This window comes from Sardina pilchardus, chromosome 16, assembly GCF_963854185.1.
Source record: "Sardina pilchardus chromosome 16, fSarPil1.1, whole genome shotgun sequence".
Lineage (NCBI taxonomy): Eukaryota > Metazoa > Chordata > Actinopteri > Clupeiformes > Clupeidae > Sardina > Sardina pilchardus.
This window is the reverse complement of record NC_085009.1, coordinates 23,137,976-23,163,541: the sequence shown is the minus strand read 5'-3', so window position 1 is coordinate 23,163,541 and position 25,566 is coordinate 23,137,976. Positions and strand designations below refer to the sequence as shown.

The following is a 25,566-nucleotide window of genomic DNA, read 5'->3' as shown; positions in this document are numbered from 1 at the left end:
GGAGACAGCTGTCTGAGGCTTTTGGCTCCAATTTTCAGCTATTGTATGATTGTCTGAAAACTGTAATTTGAAATTTGTCAACCCAGAGAGTTAGCTCACGGGCTGATGCATATCAACGTTCCATTTCCAAAAGACACTGAAGATGGCGAATAATTTTATTATTAAACTAAATGAGAAAAATTTGCCCAAGTCGAAAAAAGACCGCGGGTCAGGTCATGCTAAACACAAAGCATCTTTTCATACTCTTCATTCCCACAATTTCACTCTCTCCTCCTTTATTCCTTCTCTCTCTCCCTCTCTCTCTCTCTCTCTCTCTCTCTCTCTCTCTCTCTCTCTCTCTCTCTCTCTCTCTCTCTCTCTCTCTCTCTCTCTCTCTCTCTCTCTCTCTCTCTCTCTCTCTCTCTCTCTTCTCTTGCACTCTCTCACACTGCTCACAAACACACACACACACACACACACACACACTGTTTCAGTTAACCTGTTTCCTCTGTTGGTACACGTCTCTAGGGAACAGGGGCAAATTATTGTTCTTAAAAAGCATGATGACAGACTTTAATGGGTTCAACAAAGGAGGGGCACCCGGCATAATTTCTCAGGCTGTGAATATATTGCCTTCATAACATGCTATTATGCAACTCTTGTCACACTCGCGAGTTTGTTTCGGGCTTTGGTGAATAAATCATAGCACGGTATGAAAGGAATAATCAGTCCCACAGTTAAAGTCTTTGATGGCCAAATTCAGCCCCATTCAGTGTTCTAAAGTAGATCTTGAAAATTGAGTGTAGCGTATATTCTCAAAGAGTATTTGCTCGTGAAATTAGTGGGGATGATATTTTTAAAGCCTACCTGAGGAAGGCCTTTGGAATTTAACAGCACTTATGGGAATGTGGGGAAGCTGCAAAGCCATATAAATGCAATATACACCATAAAGTTATCATGGACGCCAGCCTCCTTGATGAAAAATGGAGTTTTACATTTCTATATTCAAGAGGGTGACGATAAGATTTTCTCCTTCTTTTGAAACTGTGATGTTGGTGGTCATATGACAGCCATCAACTTCCTCCATAACAGTGATACCCTGTTGAGTGAGGATCAGAATGAAGCTTGTTCTGAATAACAATAAAAAAAAAAGACATTACTGATAATATATAAGCAATGTAAAATGCAACATATAGACAATATAGACAGTATGCAAAATGCAATACAATATGTACAGTGTGTGTGCGTTTGTTGATGCATGCGTGCATGTGTATGTGTGTGTGTGCACTGTGCATGTGTGCGTGCGTGTGTGTGTGTGTGTGTGTGTGTGTGTGTGTGTGTGTGTGTGTGTGTGTGTCCTCAGCAGCACCATAGACGCTTTCAGTTTTGTGTGTGTGTGTGTGTGTGTGTGTGTGTGTGTGTGTGTGTGTGTGTGTGTACCGTGCAGCAGGAGGTATGCCACTTGGCTGAGGTTTCCTGTGACCCCCCCCTCTCTCTCACAGAGAGGGCTGGAATTAAAAGCTGCCGTTGTGTGGCAACAGCCTTGGGGGTAAGGCTAAATTTAACAACCCATGCCAGTTATGCATAAAGTCCCCCCACACTCCCCCGTCACGCCGGAAGCCGAAATAGACCGGCGGGGATCTATGGAAATGTCCGGAATAGCAGGCGTGGCTGTCGAACCAATGTCCTCGTGGATCGGGACGTCGGGCCAAGATTCTTGGACGGTTACGCCACGGGGCTAAACGGGAAGGCATGTGTGCGATGCGCGGTGTCCAGATCATGCAGCAGAGCAGTGGCTGCCCAACACAGGAACGCTGATGTCATGTGTGCGGTGTCCGGATCACACACCAGAGGCTTCCCAACATAGGAATACTGTTGTGTGGGGCCACTGGGGTGTGTGGTGTTTTGGATCCCGCAGCATAGGCTTCCCAACATAGGAATGCTGATGTTATGGGATGTGTGGTGTTTTGGATCCCGCAGCATAGGCTTCCCAACATAGGAATGCTGATGTTATGGGATGTGTGGTGTTTTGGATCCCGCAGCATAGGCTTCCCAACCTAGGAATGCTGATGTGATGGGATGTGTGGTGTTTTGGATCCCGCAGCATAGGCTTCCCAACCTAGGAATGCTGATGTTATGGGATGTGTGGTGTTTTGGATCCCGCAGCATAGGCTTCCCAACATAGGAATGCTGATGTTATGGGATGTGTGGTGTTTTGGATCCCGCAGCATAGGCTTCCCAACATAGGAATGCTGATGTTATGGGATGTGTGGTGTTTTGGATCCCGCAGCATAGGCTTCCCAACCTAGGAATGCTGATGTGATGGGATGTGTGGTGTTTTGGATCCCGCAGCATAGGCTTCCCAACCTAGGAATGCTGATGTGATGGAAATCCAAGTGTCTTGGATTCTGTTGCTATTTCAGATATGAAAAAAATACATCATTGTTGGCATGCTGTGAGACTGGGGTTGTTTTGAAAAATGAAACATTGCCTAGGCATTTACATTGATTTTGAAATGCTGTATTGCTTTGACCGTTTGATTTCATCATAACTTTTCTCCTCTCACCTCTCTCTCTCTCTCTCTCTCTCTCTCTTTATCTCTCTCTCTATCTCTCCATCACCAGTCCATTGATCCTGGACAGCAGTTCACCTGGGAGCACTCCAACCTGGAGGTGAACAAGCCCAAGAACAGATATGCCAACGTCATCGCCTACGATCACTCCAGAGTTTTACTCTCAGCTATCGATGGTAAGTCAGGATTTCCCATTAACGCTATCCGTTTCCCATGTCAAATGAACTGGGAACTGAGTTTCCCAAAACAGTTGCTAAGTTAGCAACTTTGTTGGTTGCAATGCAATTTCCCATTGCCAACCAACTAAGTTGCTAACAGGTTAGCAGCTATGGTTTTGGGGAAACTCACCCCCAAACATCTTGGAGAATTGACAAACTTGCCTTTGTTCTTCTGGTTTGAGTCTATTGTTGTTGTTGTTGTTGCTGCACATGGAGGCAATTTCCTGGGTCACTTCTGTGTCATGTTATTGTAATGACAGTTTGTGAGTCACCATGTCATGAATATGTTGAAATTTCCATGGCTCCCCTCGCAGTGAGCTGCTGTCAAGTTGTCAGGCACACACACACACACACACACACACACACACACACACACACACACACACACACACACAAGAGACACACACAAATGCACACACAAATGCACACATACAGTACATACATACACGCACACACACACAGACACCGACACCGACACACATACGCGCACACACACCACACACACACATACACACACACACACACACACACACACACACACACACACACACACACACACACACGCACACACACGCACACACACACACACACAGACACACAGACACACATACGCACACATACACACACACACACACACACACACACACACACACACACACACACACACACCAACAGACACAGACACACATACACAGCGCACACAGACACACAGAGTATGCATAGATAGATGCAGACGGAGACGACAATGCCGTTGTGTTCCCCTGGCGTTGTATTGTGAAGTCAAAGCCAGTGCTTTAACTGGGGAACACTGGGCCAGTGTAGCAGAGTGGTGCTCACTCAGGAGCCCCATATGCATACATGAATAACCTGACAACAGCATGGAGAGAGCTGATACATAAAGATGTGGGACACACCCTCCCCTAAACGCGCGCACGCACACACACACACACACACACACACACACACACACACACCAACAGACACAGACACACACACACACACACACACACACACACACACACACACCAACAGACACACAGACACACATACGCACACATACACACACACACACACACACACACACACACACACACACACACACACACACACCAACAGACACAGACACACATACACAGCGCACACAGACACACAGAGTATGCATTTTAGTCTGCATTTGAAACTGATTGTGTGCAAGCTCTCATATGGCATTAAATGGCCATCATCAGGTTCTCGGATTTGCTCCCACCACAAGTGTAGCTGTAATTAATCATAGCAGACCTTAATCACCAACGGTAGATCACCAACACACACAAATATTAAAAAAGAAACACTTTGACAGAGAGAAGAAAGTGTTACGCTACAAATTGATGTTCACTGAGCAGAGCACGTCTCACCATGACATGAAAAGATCTCTGTTGACATGAGAGGGTCTTTGTTGACATGAGAAGATCTTTGCTGTCATGAGAAGATCTTTGCTGTCATGAGAAGATCTTTGCTGACATGAGAAGATCGTTGCTGACATAAGACGATCTTTGTTGTGCTTCCCTCTGTGTTTTGTACACAGTCCCCCAGTCCGTTTCCCTCCCCAATCACGTTCCAGCCGTGCCAGGCTTAATCATGTCACTGCTGTGACGGGAGACACAGATGCCCAGTTTTGCCACTGTTTACCATTCAATCCTCAAGTCCAGTCAAGTCAACACTGAGTTATTTTTAGACGAGTTGAGATTAGGTTCCCTTTCTCAGGAACCGTGCTTGACATGTTAGGCAGGCAGTGGGAGTCGATGACGAGATCACATCGTCCAATCGAAGCTCTCTACAGCCACGTTGACCGGGCTGATGGACGTGATGGTCCTATCACAGCCATTGTTGTTCGCTTACACTCTGAGTGCCTGCGAATGAATGCTCGTCTTGACGCCGTCATGCCATCTGGTCCCTTCTCAGTGAACTGGTGTGACAGTCATAAGCCCTTTAAGACATTAAAATACATATTTTTTAGACATTTAAAACACTCAACCGAAGTCACAAGATCGTTTACCTCAAAAAGGTATAGAACTAGATTTGGACTTTTCCCTCATTCCCTTCCCCATAAGGACTAAATCCTTCACTGGATCCTTCACTTTTTTTGCATAACCAATACTGGACATTTAGCCATACGCTAATATAATATTTATGCTAATATAATATTTATGTGTATTTCTTGTCATTTTGATTTACTCGGCGCTTGTTACAGCGTCAGCGGGGTGCGAGGGGATTTAAATGTATATACCTTTCTCATTTCCGTCATGCTAATCCTCCTCCACCTTCCCTCACGTCAACTTTATTTTCCCTCCATTTTGCTGGCAGCAGTCTTCAACAGAGACACTGCAAATCCTGATTGACAATTTTTGCAGCTTGTTGTTTTTTTTTATTTTCTCCTCACTCGCTCTTCCTCCCCCCAAAAAACGAAGTAGCCTAATTTATTCTGGGTAGCCCTTTTGTTTTGTCATGATATTTGATTTTCTGTTGTTGCCATTCAAATGACTATGACTTAATTGTCTACATCCCTGTCCATCAGCACTGAGTAGCTCACAGCTACACAAAAAAAAAAAAAAAATGAAGAAAAAAACAGCAGTTAAAGTGAGAAAAAAGAAATGCTGAAGAATAATTGCTTTTGAATGAGCTCCTACCCTCCCTCTCTCTCTCTCTGTCTCTCTCTCTCTCTCTCTCTCTCTCTCTCTCTCTCTCTCTCTCTCTCTCTCTCTCTCTCTCTCTCTCTCTCTCTCTCTCTCTCTCTCTCTCTCTCTCTCTCTATCCCTTTCTCTCTCTGCATTACCTGTGAGGAGAGGAGCGAGCGAGCGAGCGAGCGAGGGGAGTGAGGGTGGGGTTGAGGTGTGGGGAGGGAGACTCTGTGTGTATGTGTGTATATGTGTGTGTGTGTGTGTGTGTGTGTGTGTGTGTGTGTGCGCGTCGTGTGCGTGGGCGCTGTGTGGCGACGCTGGGCCCATGCAGATGAGACTTATCTCTGGCGAGCATGTGTGCGCCCGGGCCTCTGCCTGCCAGTCCTGCCGCATTGACTAGCTGTCAGCCCGCCGCTCCGCCCGCCTCTCTCCCTCCTCTCTCCCTCTCTCCCTCTCTCCCTCTCCCTCTCTCCCTCTCTCCTCTCCCTCGCCTCGCTCGCCTCTGTACCGCTGCCGCTGTGAGGATGGGAAAAGACCACACGCCTTTCATTTCACTGCAGAGGGAGAGAGAGAGAGAGAGAATGAGAGAGAGAGGGGAGAGAGAGAGAGAGAGAGAGAGAGAGAGAGAGAATGAGAGAGAGAGTGAGAGAGAGAGAGAATGAGATGGGAGGGAGGTTAAATTCTGTTCCAGTTTGTCCGCTCTCCCGCCATCGTTTATTTACATATGCAGGGCGCTCCGGTAGATATTTCCCATGTCGTGAGGTAGAGACAAATGATGGAGTGATGAAAAGACACTCCCTGGAGAACAAGAGAACTTGTTTTGACATTGAATAGTTGTAGGTTTTTTTTTTTTTTGGGGGGGGGGGGGGTTGTGATCGTAAGAGAAACATACAGACTGGCATCACTGAAGCACTAACGTGCCACCAGTGGCCATTTTGGCTGATAGGAGTATACAGTAATAGTAATGGCCTGCAATATGCCCAAGAACAACTGGGCAAACTTTCACAAACGTTACAGCAATTCATTTATATCGATTCGTTTAGCAGACAGTTTTATCTACGGTATCTGATCACAGTAGAGCATAGATATGTATATATATATATATACATGTATATATATATATATATATATATATATATATATATATATTTGTCAGTATGTGCCCCCAGTGTATTTGCTGGCTATGGCACCCGTGACCATTGATAGCAGTTTACTATACCAACTGCCAGTGGAGTCCCGGGCACAGGGGAGCAGTGCACATCACCATTTGTGCTGTAGCTAGCTTGACTCGGGGATCAGTTTTGATTACTGGCAGAACAGCCGGAGCGTATTGAGTTCTTGAGTCAGACACGTCGGTTGGCGCCGAGCCCGCCGCTCGTAGGTGGTGTTTTCCTCGGCCTTAACTCCCAGCGTGTCGAGCTGAGCCGAGCGTCGGCGCATCAATCCCAGCCCTTGCTGCCGATGCCGAGCACTCTTGTTTTTTATGTTTCTATTTTTTGGGGGGTTTTGTTTTTGTTTTATCCCTCTGAGCGTAGCTCGCTGCACGCTACACACGTTCGGAGTTAGCGCTAGCCAAGGCCGCCTTCGTGGGGATCACAGGGTGGGGAAGCGCTTTCAAACAGGTCCTCTCCTACTGTGCAAAACAGCCCTAGGGAGGGCTGAGGAGGAGAAGGGGGGAAAAAAAACAAACAAGCACGGGAAGACACGGACACGTCAGCGCTGGAAACGCTGGATGTGTGCAAAACAAGCGCATTTCAGGATTCTGGCGGAGAAGGCTGTTGATATATTTGAGCGCGGAGACTAATCAAATTGCATTCGTTATGTAATGCTGAACCAATATGTTGATCAGCTGGAATACTGTGTAACTCAAATGTGAGCCACTGTGTTTATGCCATATTTACAGAGCCAGGGCTGGGTGCAAATACTAGAGTTATTTAACCACACACACAGACTGGCAGGCTAGAAGACTGTGGGGGGGAAAATTGATGAATTTCACAAAAATATATTGGATTAGAGTTGAACTTGAACTGCAAGCAGTGTGTCGTCACCGCCAGGCTTGAAAAGTAATCCCCTTCTGCACACTGTGAGGTGTAAATATATTACGATACCTCTACTCATATCTAAAAAAAATAAATTGTTTTATTGTGGAATGCAGGTATACCAGGCAGCGATTACATCAACGCCAACTACATCGACGGCTACCGGAAGCAGAACGCCTACATCGCCACGCAGGGGTCGCTCCCGGAGACGTTCGGAGACTTCTGGAGGATGATCTGGGAGCAGCGCAGTGCCAACATCGTCATGATGACCAAGCTGGAGGAGAGGTCCAGGGTAAGGGCGGTCTGTCTCACTGGGATCATTATGGGATGCATATACTGTTTGTATACTGTAGCTGTGCGTTGCTTTCTGGATCATGGGTGAAGACAAGAAATGGACTTCTCTTACAGAGTTGTTTAGGTTGCTGTAAGAAAGATGAAGGTATAGAAGTCCTGCTGTTGTGACATACATTAGAGCCTATATTCCATCTATTATTATACTTTCACAGTGACATATGGGAACAGCATGGATGTGGATGCAATAGTGTGTATGTTTGTGTGTGTGTGTGTGTGTGTGTGTGTGTGTGTATGTTTGTGTGTGTGTGTGTGTGTGTGTGTGTGTGTGTGTGTGTGTGTGTGTGTGTTTACAGATTTGGTTGCAAGAATAATGATTTTGACGAGTGAAAGGAAAATATTTAAGACACAAGTAAAATGAAAGATGAAATTGGGCTGTTAAACTGCTCTGGTGCCTCTTGTGAGGAGGATGATAATTGCACACTGCATTGGAGCTGAGATGTCTTTGTGTTGATTTATTCCATCAAATCCCTGGAGGTCATCCATGTGGTTAATCCCATTCATTGCTCAGCTCTTTGTCTGTTTGCCACAAGGCCCATTTGTCTATGTGGCTCAGGTACCTGTCACTCTCCATCCTTTTACCGTTCCATTTTCTTTTCTCTCTTTCTTTTTTTGGTTCCTCTTTCTCTCTTTCTTTCTCTCTCTCTCTCTCTCTTTTTCTCTCTGTGTTTGTTTATTGTCTTTCTTCAGATGCCTTCATATTTCTTCTCCAAGGCAAGACCCACAGCATTCTGTTGCCTTTTTTTTGCTTCCTTTTTTTTCTCTTATTGTTGCCACAGCAATAGATCTTTTGTTGTTATTGTTGTTTGTTTGTTTGCTGTCCTCTCACTTTCTGTTTCACCGATAACACTCGGCTATTTTGTGTGCGGCAGCAGAAGCACTGTTGTCCACGGCAACCCTAGAGCGGCTTGTCACTCACGCTGTATGCGACATGTGTGCAGACCTCAGTATGAGGGGGTCAGCTTATCGGGCCCATCGGTCAGCCCTGCCGGACACGCAAACACACTCGCACACAGTCTCCCAGACACAGATAAACAAGTACAGACGGACTCTCTCTTTTTCTCCCTCTTTCTTTCTTTCTTTCTTTATCTCTCTCCCTCTCTCTCTCTCTTGCTCTCTTTCTGTGTTTCTCTCTCTCTCTCTCTCTTTCTCTTTCTTTCTCTTTCGTTCTCTCTCTCTGTCTCTCTCTCTCTCTCACTCACTCACTCTTTTATACACACACACACACACACACACACACACACACACACACACATAACCTTAGCACATAGCTTTAGTCTCTTATGCACACTGATGCACAATGCACAGAGATACACACACACACACACACACACACACACACACACACACACACACACACACACACACACACACACACACACACACACACACACACACTCACAAACTATGTGATTAAAACCAGCGCACTGTAGGTTTCTAAGGTCTCTAAGTTCTCCACAGTCTGGCTAGAATGACTGCCTAGAGACCTCTATGGTATCCTTAGGTCTTCAAACATAACACGATTGCAATCCACCACACCACACCTCACCCACAACAGCGGCTGCGAAAGAGATTCCACATTTGATGTTCCCCAGAAATAGCAGCTTTTACAAAAGCAGTGAATCGAGAACACTTTTCATCCTCTCAGAAGCAAAGACTGTGGAGACCCCTCGTCGCCCCTCACAGAGTGCACATGTTTTTGTCGAGCGCCACTTTAGACGGCGCTCGCTCAGTACTGCTGCTCACTGCTCTGCCCTGGCATGTTGTGCATGTTGGCTTTTGGCTTCCTTGTAGTGCTCTGGAAAACACAGTAGCTTAACGAAAAAAAGGCTTAAGTAGTAAAGTTACCTGACTGATTTCTTTTATTGTTATTATACAAATGTGAAGTCTAGAAGGCTCCTTATCTTCTCTAAGAGTCTTTTCTTTTCTCTCGCTGTCATTTGTGCTCAGAGGCAAAGACGCCATTTTGTATTTTTTACCGTCGCAACTCTCTCAATCGCAACTCTTGGCGACTTGAGTGATTCATAGGCACGATACGGTGAACGCAGCAGTTAGTCCTCCTCGTAGTCGATTCGCATCTCTGAGCAAATATGGAGAGAAAAGGAGGAGGAAAAAGAGCTCTAACTCCCGAAAAAAAAAAAAGAAAAAAAAAGAGGAGTGTGGTTAGGATTCGGAGCGGACGCCAACATTCCCTGCTTCCTTTTATGCACTTCCTCCAGGCAGGGAAGCATTAGTAGGGTAATGGAATTGCATTTTATAGGCCATGCACTGGGCAACAGGACTGTATAATCATAACAAAGTGGCCCCTGTAATGTGATTGGAAAACTCCAGTTAAGATTGTAATTATGGAGTCTGTCAGACTAATGCATTGCCCAATGTCTGTTGCCATGGAATGCTTTCTTTCTGTAGGGCTATTTTCTCCACACTGAAAGGCACTAGTCAGCGTTATGGAGTTAAAAAAAAAAAAAAAAAGGCAAACCCCTAGACATAGTGTTTTTTTCCCCCACTCCTGTCTGAAATATGAGGGTTTTTTGTTGTGTTTTGTTTAGTTTTTTTTTGATAGTCTTGTAAAGTTTTTCCCAACGGTGTGCCTTTTAATGGCTGTATGTGTTTGGGTTAATCGTGCAGAAAACCTAGAGTGATCTCAGACATGGCCAAACAAAAGGTTTTTCTTGCGCTAAAAAAAAAGAGAGAGAGTGAAGAGGGAGACAGGCATGGAAGAGGGAGACAGACACGTTTCCCATAATGCAGCAGCTCGACCACTATGTCAACAAGAGCTTCATACTGTATGTACTGTATCGGGAGTAATAGATAAATCAGATAAATAGACTCTTATGAATCAGAAGGAATAGATAAATATAAAATCGTTATTTTCTTTGCATTTTACTTAACTGAGAGCTTGTTATTGACTGGTCTTTTGTACTAAATTCCATACCTTGGCTGACGTGTGTGTGTTGCGTTTGCAGGTGAAATGCGACCAGTACTGGCCCAGCAGAGGGACGGAGACCTACGGCCTTATCCAGGTTACCCTGCTGGACACAGTGGAGCTGGCTACCTACTGCGTCAGGACCTTCGCCCTCTACAAGGTGAGCGGGACGGTGTGGTCACTGCTTCTTACGTTGTGCTCTTGTGTTGCTCTTTTCCTCTACAGTACCTGTCCACAAGGAGTGAAGAGGACATTTAAAGTGCACTTATATATGCTTGACATAAAATAGCTGTCTATATATACAGTATGTGTGTGTATGTGTGTGTGTGTGTGTGTGTGTATTTTCATAATCTATTCTGTTAAGCATTGCTTGCACTCTTAAGATAAGATGAAAATATGTGGGCACATCATTAGAATGTGGGTATGGAGAGGAAGTGGACTTCTGTATTGCGTAATGAAAAGGAGTTCAAATATATCCGGACCATTTCCTCAAAAAGCAGATCCTGATAATATGTTGCCATGGGGATTCCTTCCCTAGCTTTTAGTTATCAGGAATCTCTTCCTGATTCTAACTTCATGTCCTTCAGTTTTCATATCCCCAGGCTGGAAAAAGTCAATGAAGTGTGCTAGTGCATTAAATATGATCAGTTCTTTTTAAATTATTTTACATAATTTTGTTTAAGCCACACTCATAGCATGCTGTACAAATATATGCCATGTCATAAAAAACAAGCCAAAAAGTACTTAGACAATAATAGCCATCATAGCATTTCCAGATTGCCTGTTTGTTAGTTTGATTGCTCTTTTTCCCATTGGCTGAATAAATGGGAGGGGCCCCATGGCTTCATTTCTGATTGGCTGAGGCGATGTCTTTGGTTGTCTTTGAGCAGAATGGCTCATTTCTAATTGGCTGTGGCGATGTCTTTGGCTGTCTTTGAGCAGAATGGCTCATTTCTGATTGGCTGTGGCGATGTCTTTGGTTGTCTTTGAGCAGAATGGGTCGAGTGAAAAGCGGGAGGTGCGGCAGTTCCAGTTCACAGCCTGGCCTGACCACGGGGTTCCCGAGCACCCCACACCTTTCCTGGCCTTCCTGCGCCGGGTGAAGGCCTGCAACCCTCCAGACGCCGGACCCATGGTGGTGCACTGCAGGTCAGGCAACACACATGCACGGACACACACACGCACGTACACACACACACACACACACACACACACACACACACACACACACACACACACACACACACACACACACACACACATACAAACACACACACACACACACACACACACACACACACACACACACACACATACACACACATACACACACACACACACACACACACTCACACACACGCATGCATGCATATATACTAACCCATGGTGGTGCACTGGAAGTCAGCCAACACACACACACACACACACACACACACACACACACACACACACACACACACACACACACACACACACACACACACACACACACACACAGCCAACACACATACACACACGTCATTTGAGAATGGATTGTTGGATCCACTCTTCATGTGATGTCCTCAGGTGCCTTGTCCTCAACCTAATACCTAATTAATTGAGCACAATGTACTGTACGCCTTACATAAGCATATTACATGCTGTTTGACAAGGTCTGCTTGGGGGGTAATGGGTAGCTTTAGAGATGAAGATAGAGCAGTGTGCAATGTTAGGCACTGAATAATGTGTGCAATAGCATCAAGTGTGCAACTATCACACACACATAAATATGCACATATGTGCACGTGTGCGCGCACTCACACACACACATGCACACACAGTCTATATAGCGTATATTTTTAATAAAATTGAAACAGATATATTTAAATAGCAAAACAAACAACTAAAACAACAATTTTATTAGTAGTAGTAGTAGTAGTACATGTAGTAGTAGTAGTAGTAGTTGTTGTTGTTGTTGTTGTTGTTGTTGTTGTTCCAGTAGTAGCAGTAGTAGTAGTAGCTGCAGCAATATCAGCAAAATGCCCTTTTGTTTCAATAGAAACCTGCAAGAAAAACAATTTCTCAGAAAAAAAGTCCTTCATGATCCTTGAACATTTCATCATCCGTAAGTTCCCGTAGACCCCCCCGTCCGTCCCCTGAGTACTGTGCTGAGTCGTCCCCCCCGCCCCCCCCCCCCCCCCCCCTCCAGCTGAACCTGCGGCTGTTCTGTTCACCCAAGCCATGCCAAAGTCCCATCCATCATGGGGCCTATAAATCAGACTGAACCTAATTGTGCACAAAGACTGTCCCTCCTCCTCCTCTTGACTTGACACTGTCACACCCATCATGCCCGGGACTCCCGTGACCTTCACCTAATCCCGCGCTAAGTCCTCGCGAGTAGATCAATCTCGCCCCGCTGACAAACGAAGCTGACGCGCGGCTGTCACGGCGACACTTTCTTTTTTCCGACACTATCTCAAATATGGAGGGACGAAAGGGGGAGTGTGTGGAAAAACACACACACACACACACACACACACACACACACACACACACACACACAGCGACCAAGGAGACACATGAGGCAATTCAATCTCTATAAGTCACTCTCTCTGTCCTGCGTCCTCTCATCAAATGCTCATAGTTCACGCGGTAGCGTAGCATAGCTTATAGAGGCCACCAGACACCTCTGTTGACAAGCGCGCTCTACTCCCACTATAGTACATCTGCTGCCAGGCTTGATCCAGGTGTGCCGTCAGGGTGTTTTCTTTCATTTAGTCTTAAGTGGGGGGAGAGAAGCATGTCAGCTTATAGATAATGTAAATATTTAATGTAAATCTTAATGCAAATATTATAGCCATGCCTGGTTTTGTTTATATGTTAACTTACTTTACCGAATTTACTTACAGCACGGCACACACACACACACACACACACACACACACACACACACACACACACACACACACACACACACACACACACACACACACACACATATATATGGTACACATACTGTACATGCATACATACATACATACATGCATGCATACTGTGTATAGGCATGCATGCACACTTGCAGACAGAGAAGGCGATGCACAGATGTATTGAGCATTGAAGAAGGAAGGCTGAGTGAAACAGTAGTGACACAGTACAAGCCTTCAGCTACAGCTACACGAAAATGTCTTTAACAGAGCGGCCGTTCCCTCTTGCGTGCACGCAAACATATAGCAGGATCCTAAACATATTCATGGATGTACACATGAGCAGCACTTGTGCCCGGCCATACATCAGCGTTTTAAAGCCCTGCCCTGTCAGGGTTGCATAATTCATCATATCCACCAGGCCTAATGGCTCTCCACCTATCAGCAGCAGCCAATGGTAATGTGGACCTATAACTCACATCGTCTCGTGGTGGGCCCCTAAGTCATCATTATTACGAGGCCTCTGCATCTTCAGGACATTAAAACATATCAGAGGCTCTAAAAGAGAGAGAGAGAGAGAGAGAGATGGAGAGAGAGAGAGGGCAGGGGGGGTGGGTAAAGGAAGGAAGATGGAAAAGAGGCTGAGAAAAACAACATGCATGGAAGGATCCTGAAATTGAAGAGGGGAGGGTGGTGGCTATAGCAAATGGACTGAGAAGAGGCAACGCAAAAAAATAGACACTACGGTATAATGTGGAACCAGGTGGGAGAGATAGAAGGAGAGAAAAAAGGAGAGAGAGAGTAGAGAGAGAGAGGGATAGATAGATAGACATGGAAACATTGAAAAGATGGATGGGGAAGAGAGGGAGAGATACAGAAATAGCGAGTGAGAGAAAGGGAGGAGAGAAAAAAGAAGAACAGTGAATTTAAAAAAAAGAAGTAGAGAGAAAGAGAGAAAGGGAGGGAAGTATACTGAGATGCCAAAGCTGAGAAGCTTGTAGGTTTTTTTTTTTTTTTGTGGATGCCTTTTTCGATCCAGCACCCTTCCCCACGGTGGGGCATAAGGATTACCAATGTCGCCGCCTGTGGCCAAGTTCAGATGCATTTTCCTCTCTTTCTCTGTATCCATCCACCCACCATCCCCCCCCCCCACCCCCCCTCTCTCTCTCTCTCTCTCTCTCTCTCTCTCTCTCTCTCTCTCTCTCTCTCTCTCTCTCTCCTCTCTCCTCTCTCTCTCTCCTCTCTCTCTCTCTCTCTCTATCTCTATCTCTATCTCTCTATCTCTCTACCTCTCTCTCTCATTCTGTCCCTTTGACAGGCAGGCAGGCTTCGTCTTGAGGGCTAGACAAATCTGAAATAAAATAAAGTGATATCTCCACATGCACTCGGGCACAAACAGTAGGATTATGTCTCGATGAGAAAGACAGACAGACAGACAGACAAATCACCGGAGAGTCTCACTCGTCTACCCACATAACTGTGGCTCAGAGGGTACTCAGAGAGAGAGAGCAAGAGAGAGAGAGAGAGGGCTGCCATCACAGATAGACAGACTGACCTAATGTCCCTCTGGATGAGTGGTGATGCAAGTCCAAGTCCAGGTTACCAAGAGCTCAGACATCCACCCCAGAGGTCCAACCCTGCAATGCCTGTCATGTGTTTGACAGTTAATGTGAATTTTAATTTGAAATAAAGAGAGAGAGAGAGAGAGAGAGAGGAAGAGTTGAGGTGAGTTTGAGGTGAGTAGCTACATTCCCTATACATTTGATCAGATAAAGAGAGAGAGTCCGACAGAATACTGTATGTTGGATTATGAGAGACTAGACTAGTTATTAGTGCATACATTACATACAGAGAGGAATAGAGAGAGAAGAAGGGAGAAAGACAGAAGAAGAGAGAGAGAAGAAGAAGAAGGGAGAGAGAAAGATAGGGAGAGAAGTAGAGCAAGAGGGAGACAGAGAGAGAAGTAGAGAATGAGAAACAGAGAGAAGATGGGAGGCAGAGATAGAGAGAAGTACTGTAGAGAATGAGAGAGAGAGAGAAGAATGGAGAGAGAACATGTGTTGAGGGCCTAAATCAGGAGAGGAGCTACAGTATGTCTATACATACATGTAAATACTGTACATGATACATGTAAAGAGAGACAGAAAGGAAAACACACACACACACACACACACACACACACACACACACACACACACTCACGTACACACTAAGCAGGTGGGCATAAAATGTAGATAAGCCTCGTCAAGACCACAGGAATCCGACATGCGTACAACTCGCCCGCTGTAAAAAAAGAAGGGGGCCTAAAAAAAGGATTACTGAAGAATTAAAATTACCACATGCGAGAAGGAAAAAAAGGGAAAAAAAAGTTAATTAGAGTTTGTAGCCAAATCAGTTGAAATTGAAAATGGTGCGTTCGTTTCCTGCTCCCCAGTCTCCCGCTATCTCGTCGCCTGTCTCCTCTCCCTGCAGCATTCCGAATAGAGGAATTAATGTCGCTCCGCAGACGCGGGATGTTAATTCTTCGCTCCGCTATCTGATAAAAAACGGACCCCAAAGACTCAAATCCATATGAAAGCGTCACCACCCACACACTGCACTGATCTTCTCGCCTCTCTCTCCGACCAGTGCAGACGCCATAAGCCATAAGCCATACTGTTTTATTTTCTTTTATTTTGTTTTTATTTTATTTTATTCTTTTGTTAAGCTAGATGACTTTTTGTGTGCTTTCTGAGGTCTATCGCATGGAAAACACGATTGACCGGAAAGCCGCGGTTTGTTTTGATCTGAGCTGTACTGGACACATGATGTCCTCGAGTCCACAACCGTTAAATAAATCCTCATGGAACGTATTGACTGTACATTTAAAAAAAAAAAAAAAAATAGCCTGAGCCTTTAAAGAGCCTCTCCACAAAAAAAAACAATGTTAATGACCACTACTGATCTAAAAAAAAATGCAAAAAAAAAAACAAACAAAGAACAATAAACTGTGAACAATCTCTCTCTCTCTCTCCATCCCAGCTTTTCACAGGACTGATTACATGTCGTTTATCTGGAGCATTTGCAAGTCTAAACAAAAAAGAGGCCGTTAAGGAGAGGGAGATAGTTCTTGCACAATTAACTGCAGTCCAGTGCCCCTTGACTAGTTGATTAATTAGCGAGTCCAGCAATTGTGTGGCGCGCAAAGGCTCAATAAATAGATTACAATGGGTCTGTCCATCATGTCTCCTTGTGCAAAAACATTGGTCTTTTGGGGACTATGAAAACAATTTGTACAAACATCGGCATCTTTATGGAGTTGCAACGTTTTTCCCTCATAAAGAGTGTGTTGTTGTCGTCGTTGTGATTAAAGATTCATGTTTAGCTATTAGAGATGTGCATATATTGTTTTAAAGGGATGTTAGTTATAAACAAAGAGATACATAGTTGAGTAAATACAGATACACGCTTACACACACAAGCACACGTGTACACACACACACACACACACAAGAGTGAGCGCTTTATTTTTTATTTTTTCTGAAATAGCTCTACAGTTCTTGAAGTGAAATTAATTTCACTTGGTCAGGCCAAAGTGGCTGAATTGATATTGATTCAGTCTTTTTGTTGAGATGACGATCTGTCACGGCCGAGACAGAGAGCCCAATTCACCACCGTTTCATCACTCCACAGTAAGAAAGGGGCATTTCACAAATTTACAGACGTGATGTGATGTGATGTGATGTGATGTGATGTGTGTGTGTGTGTGTGTGTGTGTGTGTGTGTGTGTGTGTGTGTGTGTGTGTGTGTGTGTGTGTGTGAGAGTGAGAGAGAGAGAGAAAGGAAGAGAGGAAGAGAGAGAGATTACTCCCCTCATTCACTCATTTATTTCAGTCTCTCTGTATATCTCTCTTTTGACTATCTCTCATTCTCTCTCTCTCTCACACTCACTGACTCACTCATTGACTCACTCTCCCTCACAGACACACAGACAGACACACAGACACACACACACACACACACACGCAAACACACACACACACTAACTCACACACACACACACACACACACTACCACACCACTGGTGTCCACTGGCAGCATCAGTCATATCATGTGAGGAAGAGATTTAATGGAAGATTTTCAAAGCAAACAGATAAGGCTGCAGCAGCAGCAGCAGCAGCAGCAGCAGCAGAGAGCTCCTGGGCCCCATCCCCTCCCCATGGCTTGTGATGGCCTCAAGTGCAGAGCCAGAGTGGGAAGACAGAGTGCAGAAAAGAGAGAGACAGAGAGAGAGAGAGAGAGAGGGAGACTCAGACTCTGAGAGAAAAAGAGAGAAAAGCACTTTCTCATCACTTTGTTTTTCCTAATCATAAATAGTCATTTTCCCTTTGAACACCAAAGGGGCTTTCACTGTGTGCCGGCCAACATGGGCACTTCACACCCAGCTGTGTTTTCTATTCCCTCCTTCCATCTATCCCTCTCTCTCCTCCCCTCTCTCTCTCTCTATCTCTCTCTCTCCTTCTCTCTCTCCATCTCTCTCTCCATCTCTCCCTCTCTCCATCTCTCTGCCACTCTCTCTCTCTCTCCCTCCCTCTTTTCTCTCTCTCTCTCTCTCCCTCTTTTCTCTCTCTCTCCCTCTCTCCCTCTCCATCTCTGCCACGCTCTCTCTGCCTCCGCCTCTAGTCTTTTTTCAAAAAGTTCCTCTCAATCAGCTTGGCTGTAGTTTGCAGCATCTCAGATCTGTTTTAAGCTCTCTAATTAGTACGGATGGATCCATCTCCAACCAAACACCCCCCCCACCCCCCCCCCCCACCCACCCACACACACACACACACACACACACTCATCCACTCCTAGACACTAGTCTCCATCGAGGAGAAGGGGGAAATATAGAGGCCGCGCGGCGAAGCGCTTGATAAACTTTTCTGATGGCGCGTCATTGCTCTCGAGCCTTGTGTAAGCCCCCTTCTTACTTTTTTATGAGGTCCGCCGCTCACTCACTCTCTCCCTCCCTCCCTCCCTCCATCCATCCCTCCCTCCCTCCATCCCTCCTCCACAGCACTTCTTCTTCTTTCTTGCTTGGCATAAAAATAGCCTACATGATAACTTTAGACCAACATCAGCACTTAGGGTGCCCGTGTGATTCACCGCCTTGATTTAATGGCACGGAGATGGAACCCGCGCTGCTGATGCTTTATGATACGCCAAAAAGGTACGACTGGGACCGGGACGACTCTGGCTGGCTGCATATGCAAGAAAGTGGAAAAAGAGAGAGAGAGGGGGGGAGAGAGAGAGAGAGAGAGGGAGAGAGAGAGAGAGAGAGAGAGAGAGAGAGAGAGAAAGAGGGAGAGAGAGAGGGGATAAGAAGAAGAAGAAGAGGAGAGAAGATAAATAAAGTCCCCCAACAAGGCAGGCAGCGGTGGAGTGGGTCCAGCATTCCTAGGGCTGGGAAAGTGAAGGCAGGGCTATTAACAGTGCCGCATGCCGGGCTGGACTTTATGGCCTGAGCTCATTGTGTTGTTCTGGGGAAGAGGGGGGCCGTCCACGAGCAGTACACCCCGGGCCAGCTGTAAAGGCAGACTCCCGCTGACAGTCACACACACACACACACACACACACACACAAACTCAGGTACACACACTTGTAGACACACACACACACACACACACACAAACTCATGTACACACACCTATAAACACACACACACACACACACACACACACACACACACACACACACACACACACAAACTCAGGTACACACACCTACTGTATAGACACACACACACACACACAGACACACACACACACACACACGCTATTGAGTGGTCACCCTGTCTTTGTTTTTACATGAACATTGATCTGAAAAGCCCCCCACTCACATACTCTCTCTCACACACACACACACACACACACACACACACACATACACGACAGAAACACACTCACGCCGTCTTTGTTTTTACATGAACATTGCTCTGAACCCACCCCCCCCCCCCCCCCACACACACACACACACACACACACACACACACACACAGAGACACACACACAAATATGACAGAAACACACACTCACTCTTCCCAGTGGGCCTGCCGATTGACTCACATCACATATCAGTAGATCACACAGGCAGATGGACTCATCTTTCTCATCTGATGGGCCCCTCCTTCTCATCCCACATAAGGAAGACCAAAAAAGCCTTTATTAATAGATGGCTATGCAAACAAAGAATGCTTAAAACACTCGGATGTGTTTCAGCTTGTCTTCATCAGGGAGTAAACCTTACTTTCAGTCTTGCCATTGATATTTGGCAGCAGACTGTTCAATAATCAGGCCCTGATCTGATTCCGGTTTGATCTTGATCCAGTTCTGATCTGATTCCGGTTTGATCTTGATTGATCCGGTTCTGATCTGGTTGTGTTTTTGATCTGACTCATTCCTGTGGGAGCTGCTACCATAGATTTCGGATGATGAAAAAAAAACAACACAACTGTCCATCACAGGAAGTTGCATAGACACGTCATGGCTTTTTCCCATTTCATCTCTTTCTGTTTCCTGCTTGCAGTATTATTGTTTTTTTCCCCTCTTCTTTTTCCTTCCCATTTACATGTGACTTTCCTACCACACAGCACTGAAAATAATAAAATAAGATAAAAAAAAAAACGCTTGTGGCATGTAGATCGTAGACACTACAGTAAGTCATTCGCCCACATTCTGAGAAACCTGCGGTTCTGCCCCCTATCCCACAATGCAGTGCGGCCTGCACCGTGGCATACCCACAGAGACAGGAAGGGAATGTAATTGGGTATGAGTGTCAGGCAGTGGAGATGAAGAACCTCCAACTCCCCAGCCCTCCTCCTCCTCCTCCTCCTCCTCCTCCTCCTCGCTCGTCATTGCCATCTCTCACACAAGAAACGTTCTATGCAAATATTTTGGAACTGTTGGTTAGAAGCTTAAAACAACATGATATTACTCTATAATTGGAATTTTGCTAGAGTCCCTCTCATCATTGGGGTGACTGTGTTTATGTATGTGTGTGTGTGTGTGTGTTTATGTGTGAGTGTGCGTGTGCATCTGTGTGTGTGTGCGTGTGCGTGCGTGTATGCGTATGCGTGTGCGTGTGCGTATGCGTGTGCACGTCTGTGTGAGTAATTCAAAGTCTCGGAAAGCACAGATATAATTGGCATTGCCAAAGTTCATCCGAGCTGGCAGTTCTCTCTCTCTTTCTCTCCCTCCCTCCCTCTCTCTCTGTTTGTCTGTCTCTCTCTCTCTCTCCCTCTCACACACACACACACAGACACACACACTCCCGCTCCCTGGCAGCTGGTGTCGTCTGAATGACACGCGCTTCCTCCAGTGGTCAGGGCGGCAGCAGCTGGACGGAGGCACCGTGGGGACCGGTGGTGTCAGGTCGTTAGCGCAGGAAACGGCTGCGTCAGCCAGCGCCGCCTGCCAAGTCTTTAGCCACGCGCTGCCCTCCACCTAGCCACCCCGCGCGCTCATCCCTCCATCTCTCTCTTTCTTTCTAGCTCCCTCATCCCTCCATCTCTCTCTTTCTTTCTAGCTCTCTCTCTCATCCCTCCATCTCTCTCTCTCTTTCTAGCTCTCTCATCCCTCCATCTCTCTCTCTCTATCTCTCTCTCTCATCCCTCCATCTCTCTCTTTCTTTTTCTCTCTCTTTCTATCTCTCTCTTTCTCTCTCTCTCGCTATCTCTCCATCTCTCTCTCTCTCCCATCCCCCATCTCTTGATCCCTCTCATCCCCAATCTCTCTCTCTTTATCACCCACAGCTCTCGCTCTCTCTCTCATCCTCCATCTCTCTCTATCTCTCTCTTTCTCTCTGTGTCTGTCTGTCTGTCTATTCTCTCCCTCTTTGTTTCACCTTGTCTCATTCTCCCTCTTTTTCCTCTCTTCTTCTCGTTCACTATCATTATCTCTCTCTTTCTGTCTCTTCATCATTCTCTCATTCTCTCTCTCGCTCTATCTCTTTTTGCAGAGTTTCACTCTCTATCTCCCTCTTTCTTTCTGTCCAACTATTCCTCCACTCTGTTCATCTCAGAGATGGACTGAGTGTCAGGAAGTAGACTCTCTCTCTCTCTCTCTCTCTCTCTCTCTCTCTCTCTCTCTCTCTCTCTCTCTCTCTCTCTCTCTCTCTCTCTCTCTCTCTCTCTCTTTTTTCTCTCTGCAATGATACATTGAAGGACAGGGCACACTGACTGCCCCCAGCACCCCAGCCCCATTTCCCCCTCCTCCTTTTTTCATCCCTCCATCTTTCTCTCCCTCCGTCTCTCCCGGCTGAGCTCTCCGTCACTCAGTGACCAACTCGCTCACAGTTCATCATCACCCCCCCCCACACACACACACACACACACACACAGACACACAGACACACACACACACACACACACACACACACACACACACACACACACACACACACACACACACACACTCATTCACCTCCCCGCTGCCCCTCTAGCGCCCGTCTCAGAGAAAGCTCTCTGCCGTCAGTCACTCCGGCCGGCCAGGCACACGGATTAGAAACAGATGCACACAGGGGAGAAACGGTTTCGGATGTTCTTCATCATATAACCTACCACACACACACACACACACACACACACGTACACACACACACACACACACACACACACACACACACACACACACACACACATATATATATGTATATATATTTACACAGAGACAAAGAGAGAGAGAGAGCGAGAGAGCACACATACACACACACACACACACACACACACACACACACACACACACACACACACACACACACACACACACACACCAACAGATAGAATGTCTCCTCTGAATCTCAGTATTATGGAAGTGCATCATGCCACAAGTATCTACACACACACACACACACACACGCAAAACTCACAAAAGTCCTCATCCATCAAACCCGCAGCCAGCAAAATCTCTCAATGAACACTGAAAGCGTGAGCATCTGGCAATTATCAAAGTGCTGAAAAATCCTCAAGCCAAAACCAATCAGTAGAGGGAAAAAAAACAAAAAAACACGGCCGCACAAAGACAGAGAGACAGACAGCAGATTAATCGAAGCTGCCGCTCTCGTAAACATAAAAAAACGCCGGTTTGATTTGTGGCGTCGGGACGGCTCCCATAAGCGAGCGTGCGTGTGCGTGTGCGTGTGTGTGTGTGTGTGTGTGTGTGTGTGTGAGCGTCCCCCTTTTCCTATACTCCCAGCTCATTGCGTGGTAGCATGGGACATTAAGCACACTTTAGCTCCAGGGACTAACACTCCTCTTTGCCCCGACTTGATTTTTTTTCTTGTCGTCTTTTTTTTCAATATAAATGAAAAACAAATGTGGTGTAGAGGAGAGGAGAGAGAGAGGAGAGAGAGAGAGGCTGCCATGGAAGCTTGGGCAGCAGCTTGTAGGCACGCTGGCTTAATGGATTGAATAACCTATTTACTTTTAAAGTACCAAGCTAAGGACTGTATCTCGTCTCTGAGTGATGGGAGAAAGTGAGAGAGACAGACATGCAGCAAGAGAGAGAGAGAGAGAGAGAGAGAGAGAGAGAGAGACGGAGGCCATTAAAGAGTGAAAACATTACGAAACGGGAGTCAACAAGCAGAAACATTTTACCATGGTACAAATTAGATGTTCTTGTGTTTTTGTTATCTTATAGTGTATCTGCACAACCCCCGCCCCCCCCATCCCCCCTAAATGCACATACACACACACCACACACACACACACACACACACACACACACACACACACACACACACACACACGTACACATGCACACACACACACACACGTACACATGCACACACACACACACACACACACACACACACTTTCCCCCACAGCCCAGTTTGCCTTCTACAGCATTAATATGAAATCTTGCGACCCGCATTGCCGCACAGAGGCCTAGCATTTTCGCTCTCCTTTTTTTTTTCCATCATTGCCAAATCCATTACGCTCTTTTAGCAGGCCACACTAATTGAACAGGCATAATTGAAGTCAGCTGCGCCTCCAAGAAGTTGAAGTGGGAGAGAGAGGAGACGAACAAAAAAAAAAAAAAAAGATAAATAAATAAAACAGGGAACACTTAAACTCTGACGTGCAGGTTTAAATGGGATGATAGAGACAGAGACGGAGGGAGAGGAGATTGAGCGGGGGAGAGAGGGAGAGAGGGAGGGAGGGAGGGGGGCAGTGAGTGAGTTTGGGGTGTGTGGGTGTGTGCGGGTGGGAGTGAGGGGTGTGAGGGGTGGACGGGGGGGGGGGGACGGGGGGGGGGGGGGGGGGGCGGGACAGGTGCTGAGAGCGTTGCCTGAGAGGCAGGAGAGGCCCTTTGGTGATTGTCAGCCAAAGCCTCTGCTGTACCACTTAAGGGCTGATTGCTCCGCAACCCCCTGCCAAGTCAGACCCACTCAAACAGAATGGGAGATGGGCCTGGGCAAACCCTAGAGAGACAGAGAGAGAGAGAGAGAGAGAGAGAGAGAGAGAGAGAGAGAGAGAGAGAGAGAGAGAGAAGAGGAGGGGAGTGGGGGAGAGATGGAGAAAGAGGGAGAGACAGGGAGGAGGAGGTGGAGAGAGAGATAGAGAAGAAGAGGAGGTGGAGGGAAAGAGAGAGAGGAGGAGGAGGAGAAAGAGAGACTGGAGAGAGAAAGAGTCCATCACTCCATCTCGTTCCCTCCGCTGGCCAAAAAGCTCTCTGCTAGAGATATTGGGATTAATGTGGCGGGGGCTGTCACAGAGGACCACTGAACTGGGTGGTCTCGTACCAGATCTGTTTAAAAAGGTGGTTGAGACCACATCCTCTATACCCCCGTGGGATAAAATGTGATTAAAAAAAGAAGAAATAACATTAAACGGATATAAGTTAAAAGATATGATATATGTGCGCTGGAGATTTCAGAATTATTTCAAGGTTTCCCTAAAGAGTGGCTGTAAAAACAACACACCGCTGCACTTCAATCCAAAGTCAGTCGTCCCAAAATCCCCTTCAGTTCAGATCTGCTACACTTACCGCTTTTACACAAGCAAAATGGAAGTGTGTGTGTGTGTGTGCGTGTGTGTGTGTGTGTGTGTGTGTGTGTGTGTGTGTGTGTGTGTGTGTGTGTGTGTGTGTTCAGTGCCAGAGAAAGAGGTAGTGATAGCGTACCTCTCTCTTCCCTCTCTATTCTTTTATCTTCTCTGGAGGGAGCCAACCCTAAAGGGCCATTCACACCAGGAAAGATAACTATAAAGATAACTAGCTATATTACAATATTAGCATCATTATCGTTACGGTTTATGTTTGGACGTCGTCATTCATCTAAGCTGAAGCGATAATAGCCGTTATTATAGTTATCGTTCTTGTTAAGAACGACCCTTAAATGTCCTGTCTTCTTTCACCCCTCTGTCCAGTGCGGGTGTCAGCCGTACGGGCTTCTTCATCGTGATCGACACCATGCTAGTTACAATATTAGTGTCGTTATCGTTTCAGTTTATGTTTGGACGTTGTCCTTCATCTAAGCCAGAGCCGTTATGATAGTTATCGTTCTTGTTAAGAGTGGCCCGTAAAATCTCTCGTCCTCTTCCCCCGCCCCCCCCCCTCTGTCCAGTGCGGGTGTCGGCCGTACGGGCTGCTTCATCGTGATCGACACCATGCTAGTTACAATATTAGTGTCGTTATTGTTTCAGTTTATCTAAGCCAGAGCCGTTATGATAGTTATCGTTCTTGTTAAGAGTGGCCCGTAAAATCTCGCGTCCTCTTCCCCCCCCCCCTCTGTCCAGTGCGGGCGTGGGCCGTACGGGCTGCTTCATCGTGATCGACGCCATGCTGGAGCGCATCAAGCACGAGAAGACGGTGGACATCTACGGCCACGTGACGCTGATGCGCGCCCAGCGCAACTACATGGTCCAGACGGAGGACCAGTACGTGTTCATCCACGACGCGCTG

At 46.3% G+C, this 25,566-nt stretch overlaps 1 protein-coding gene across 1 annotated transcript in view; it reads left to right on the top strand.

The window, feature by feature from the left end:
* Positions 1-25,566, top strand: part of LOC134060564 (receptor-type tyrosine-protein phosphatase delta-like) — a 287,476-nt gene that overhangs the window by 247,357 nt on the left and 14,553 nt on the right. The window contains 5 exon segments of the mRNA XM_062517298.1: positions 2,604-2,727; positions 7,582-7,757; positions 10,783-10,902; positions 11,737-11,891; positions 25,401-25,566. The exon segment at positions 25,401-25,566 is cut by the window's right edge and continues 81 nt beyond it. Of these exon segments, the coding sequence (XP_062373282.1) occupies positions 2,604-2,727; positions 7,582-7,757; positions 10,783-10,902; positions 11,737-11,891; positions 25,401-25,566 (741 nt within the window).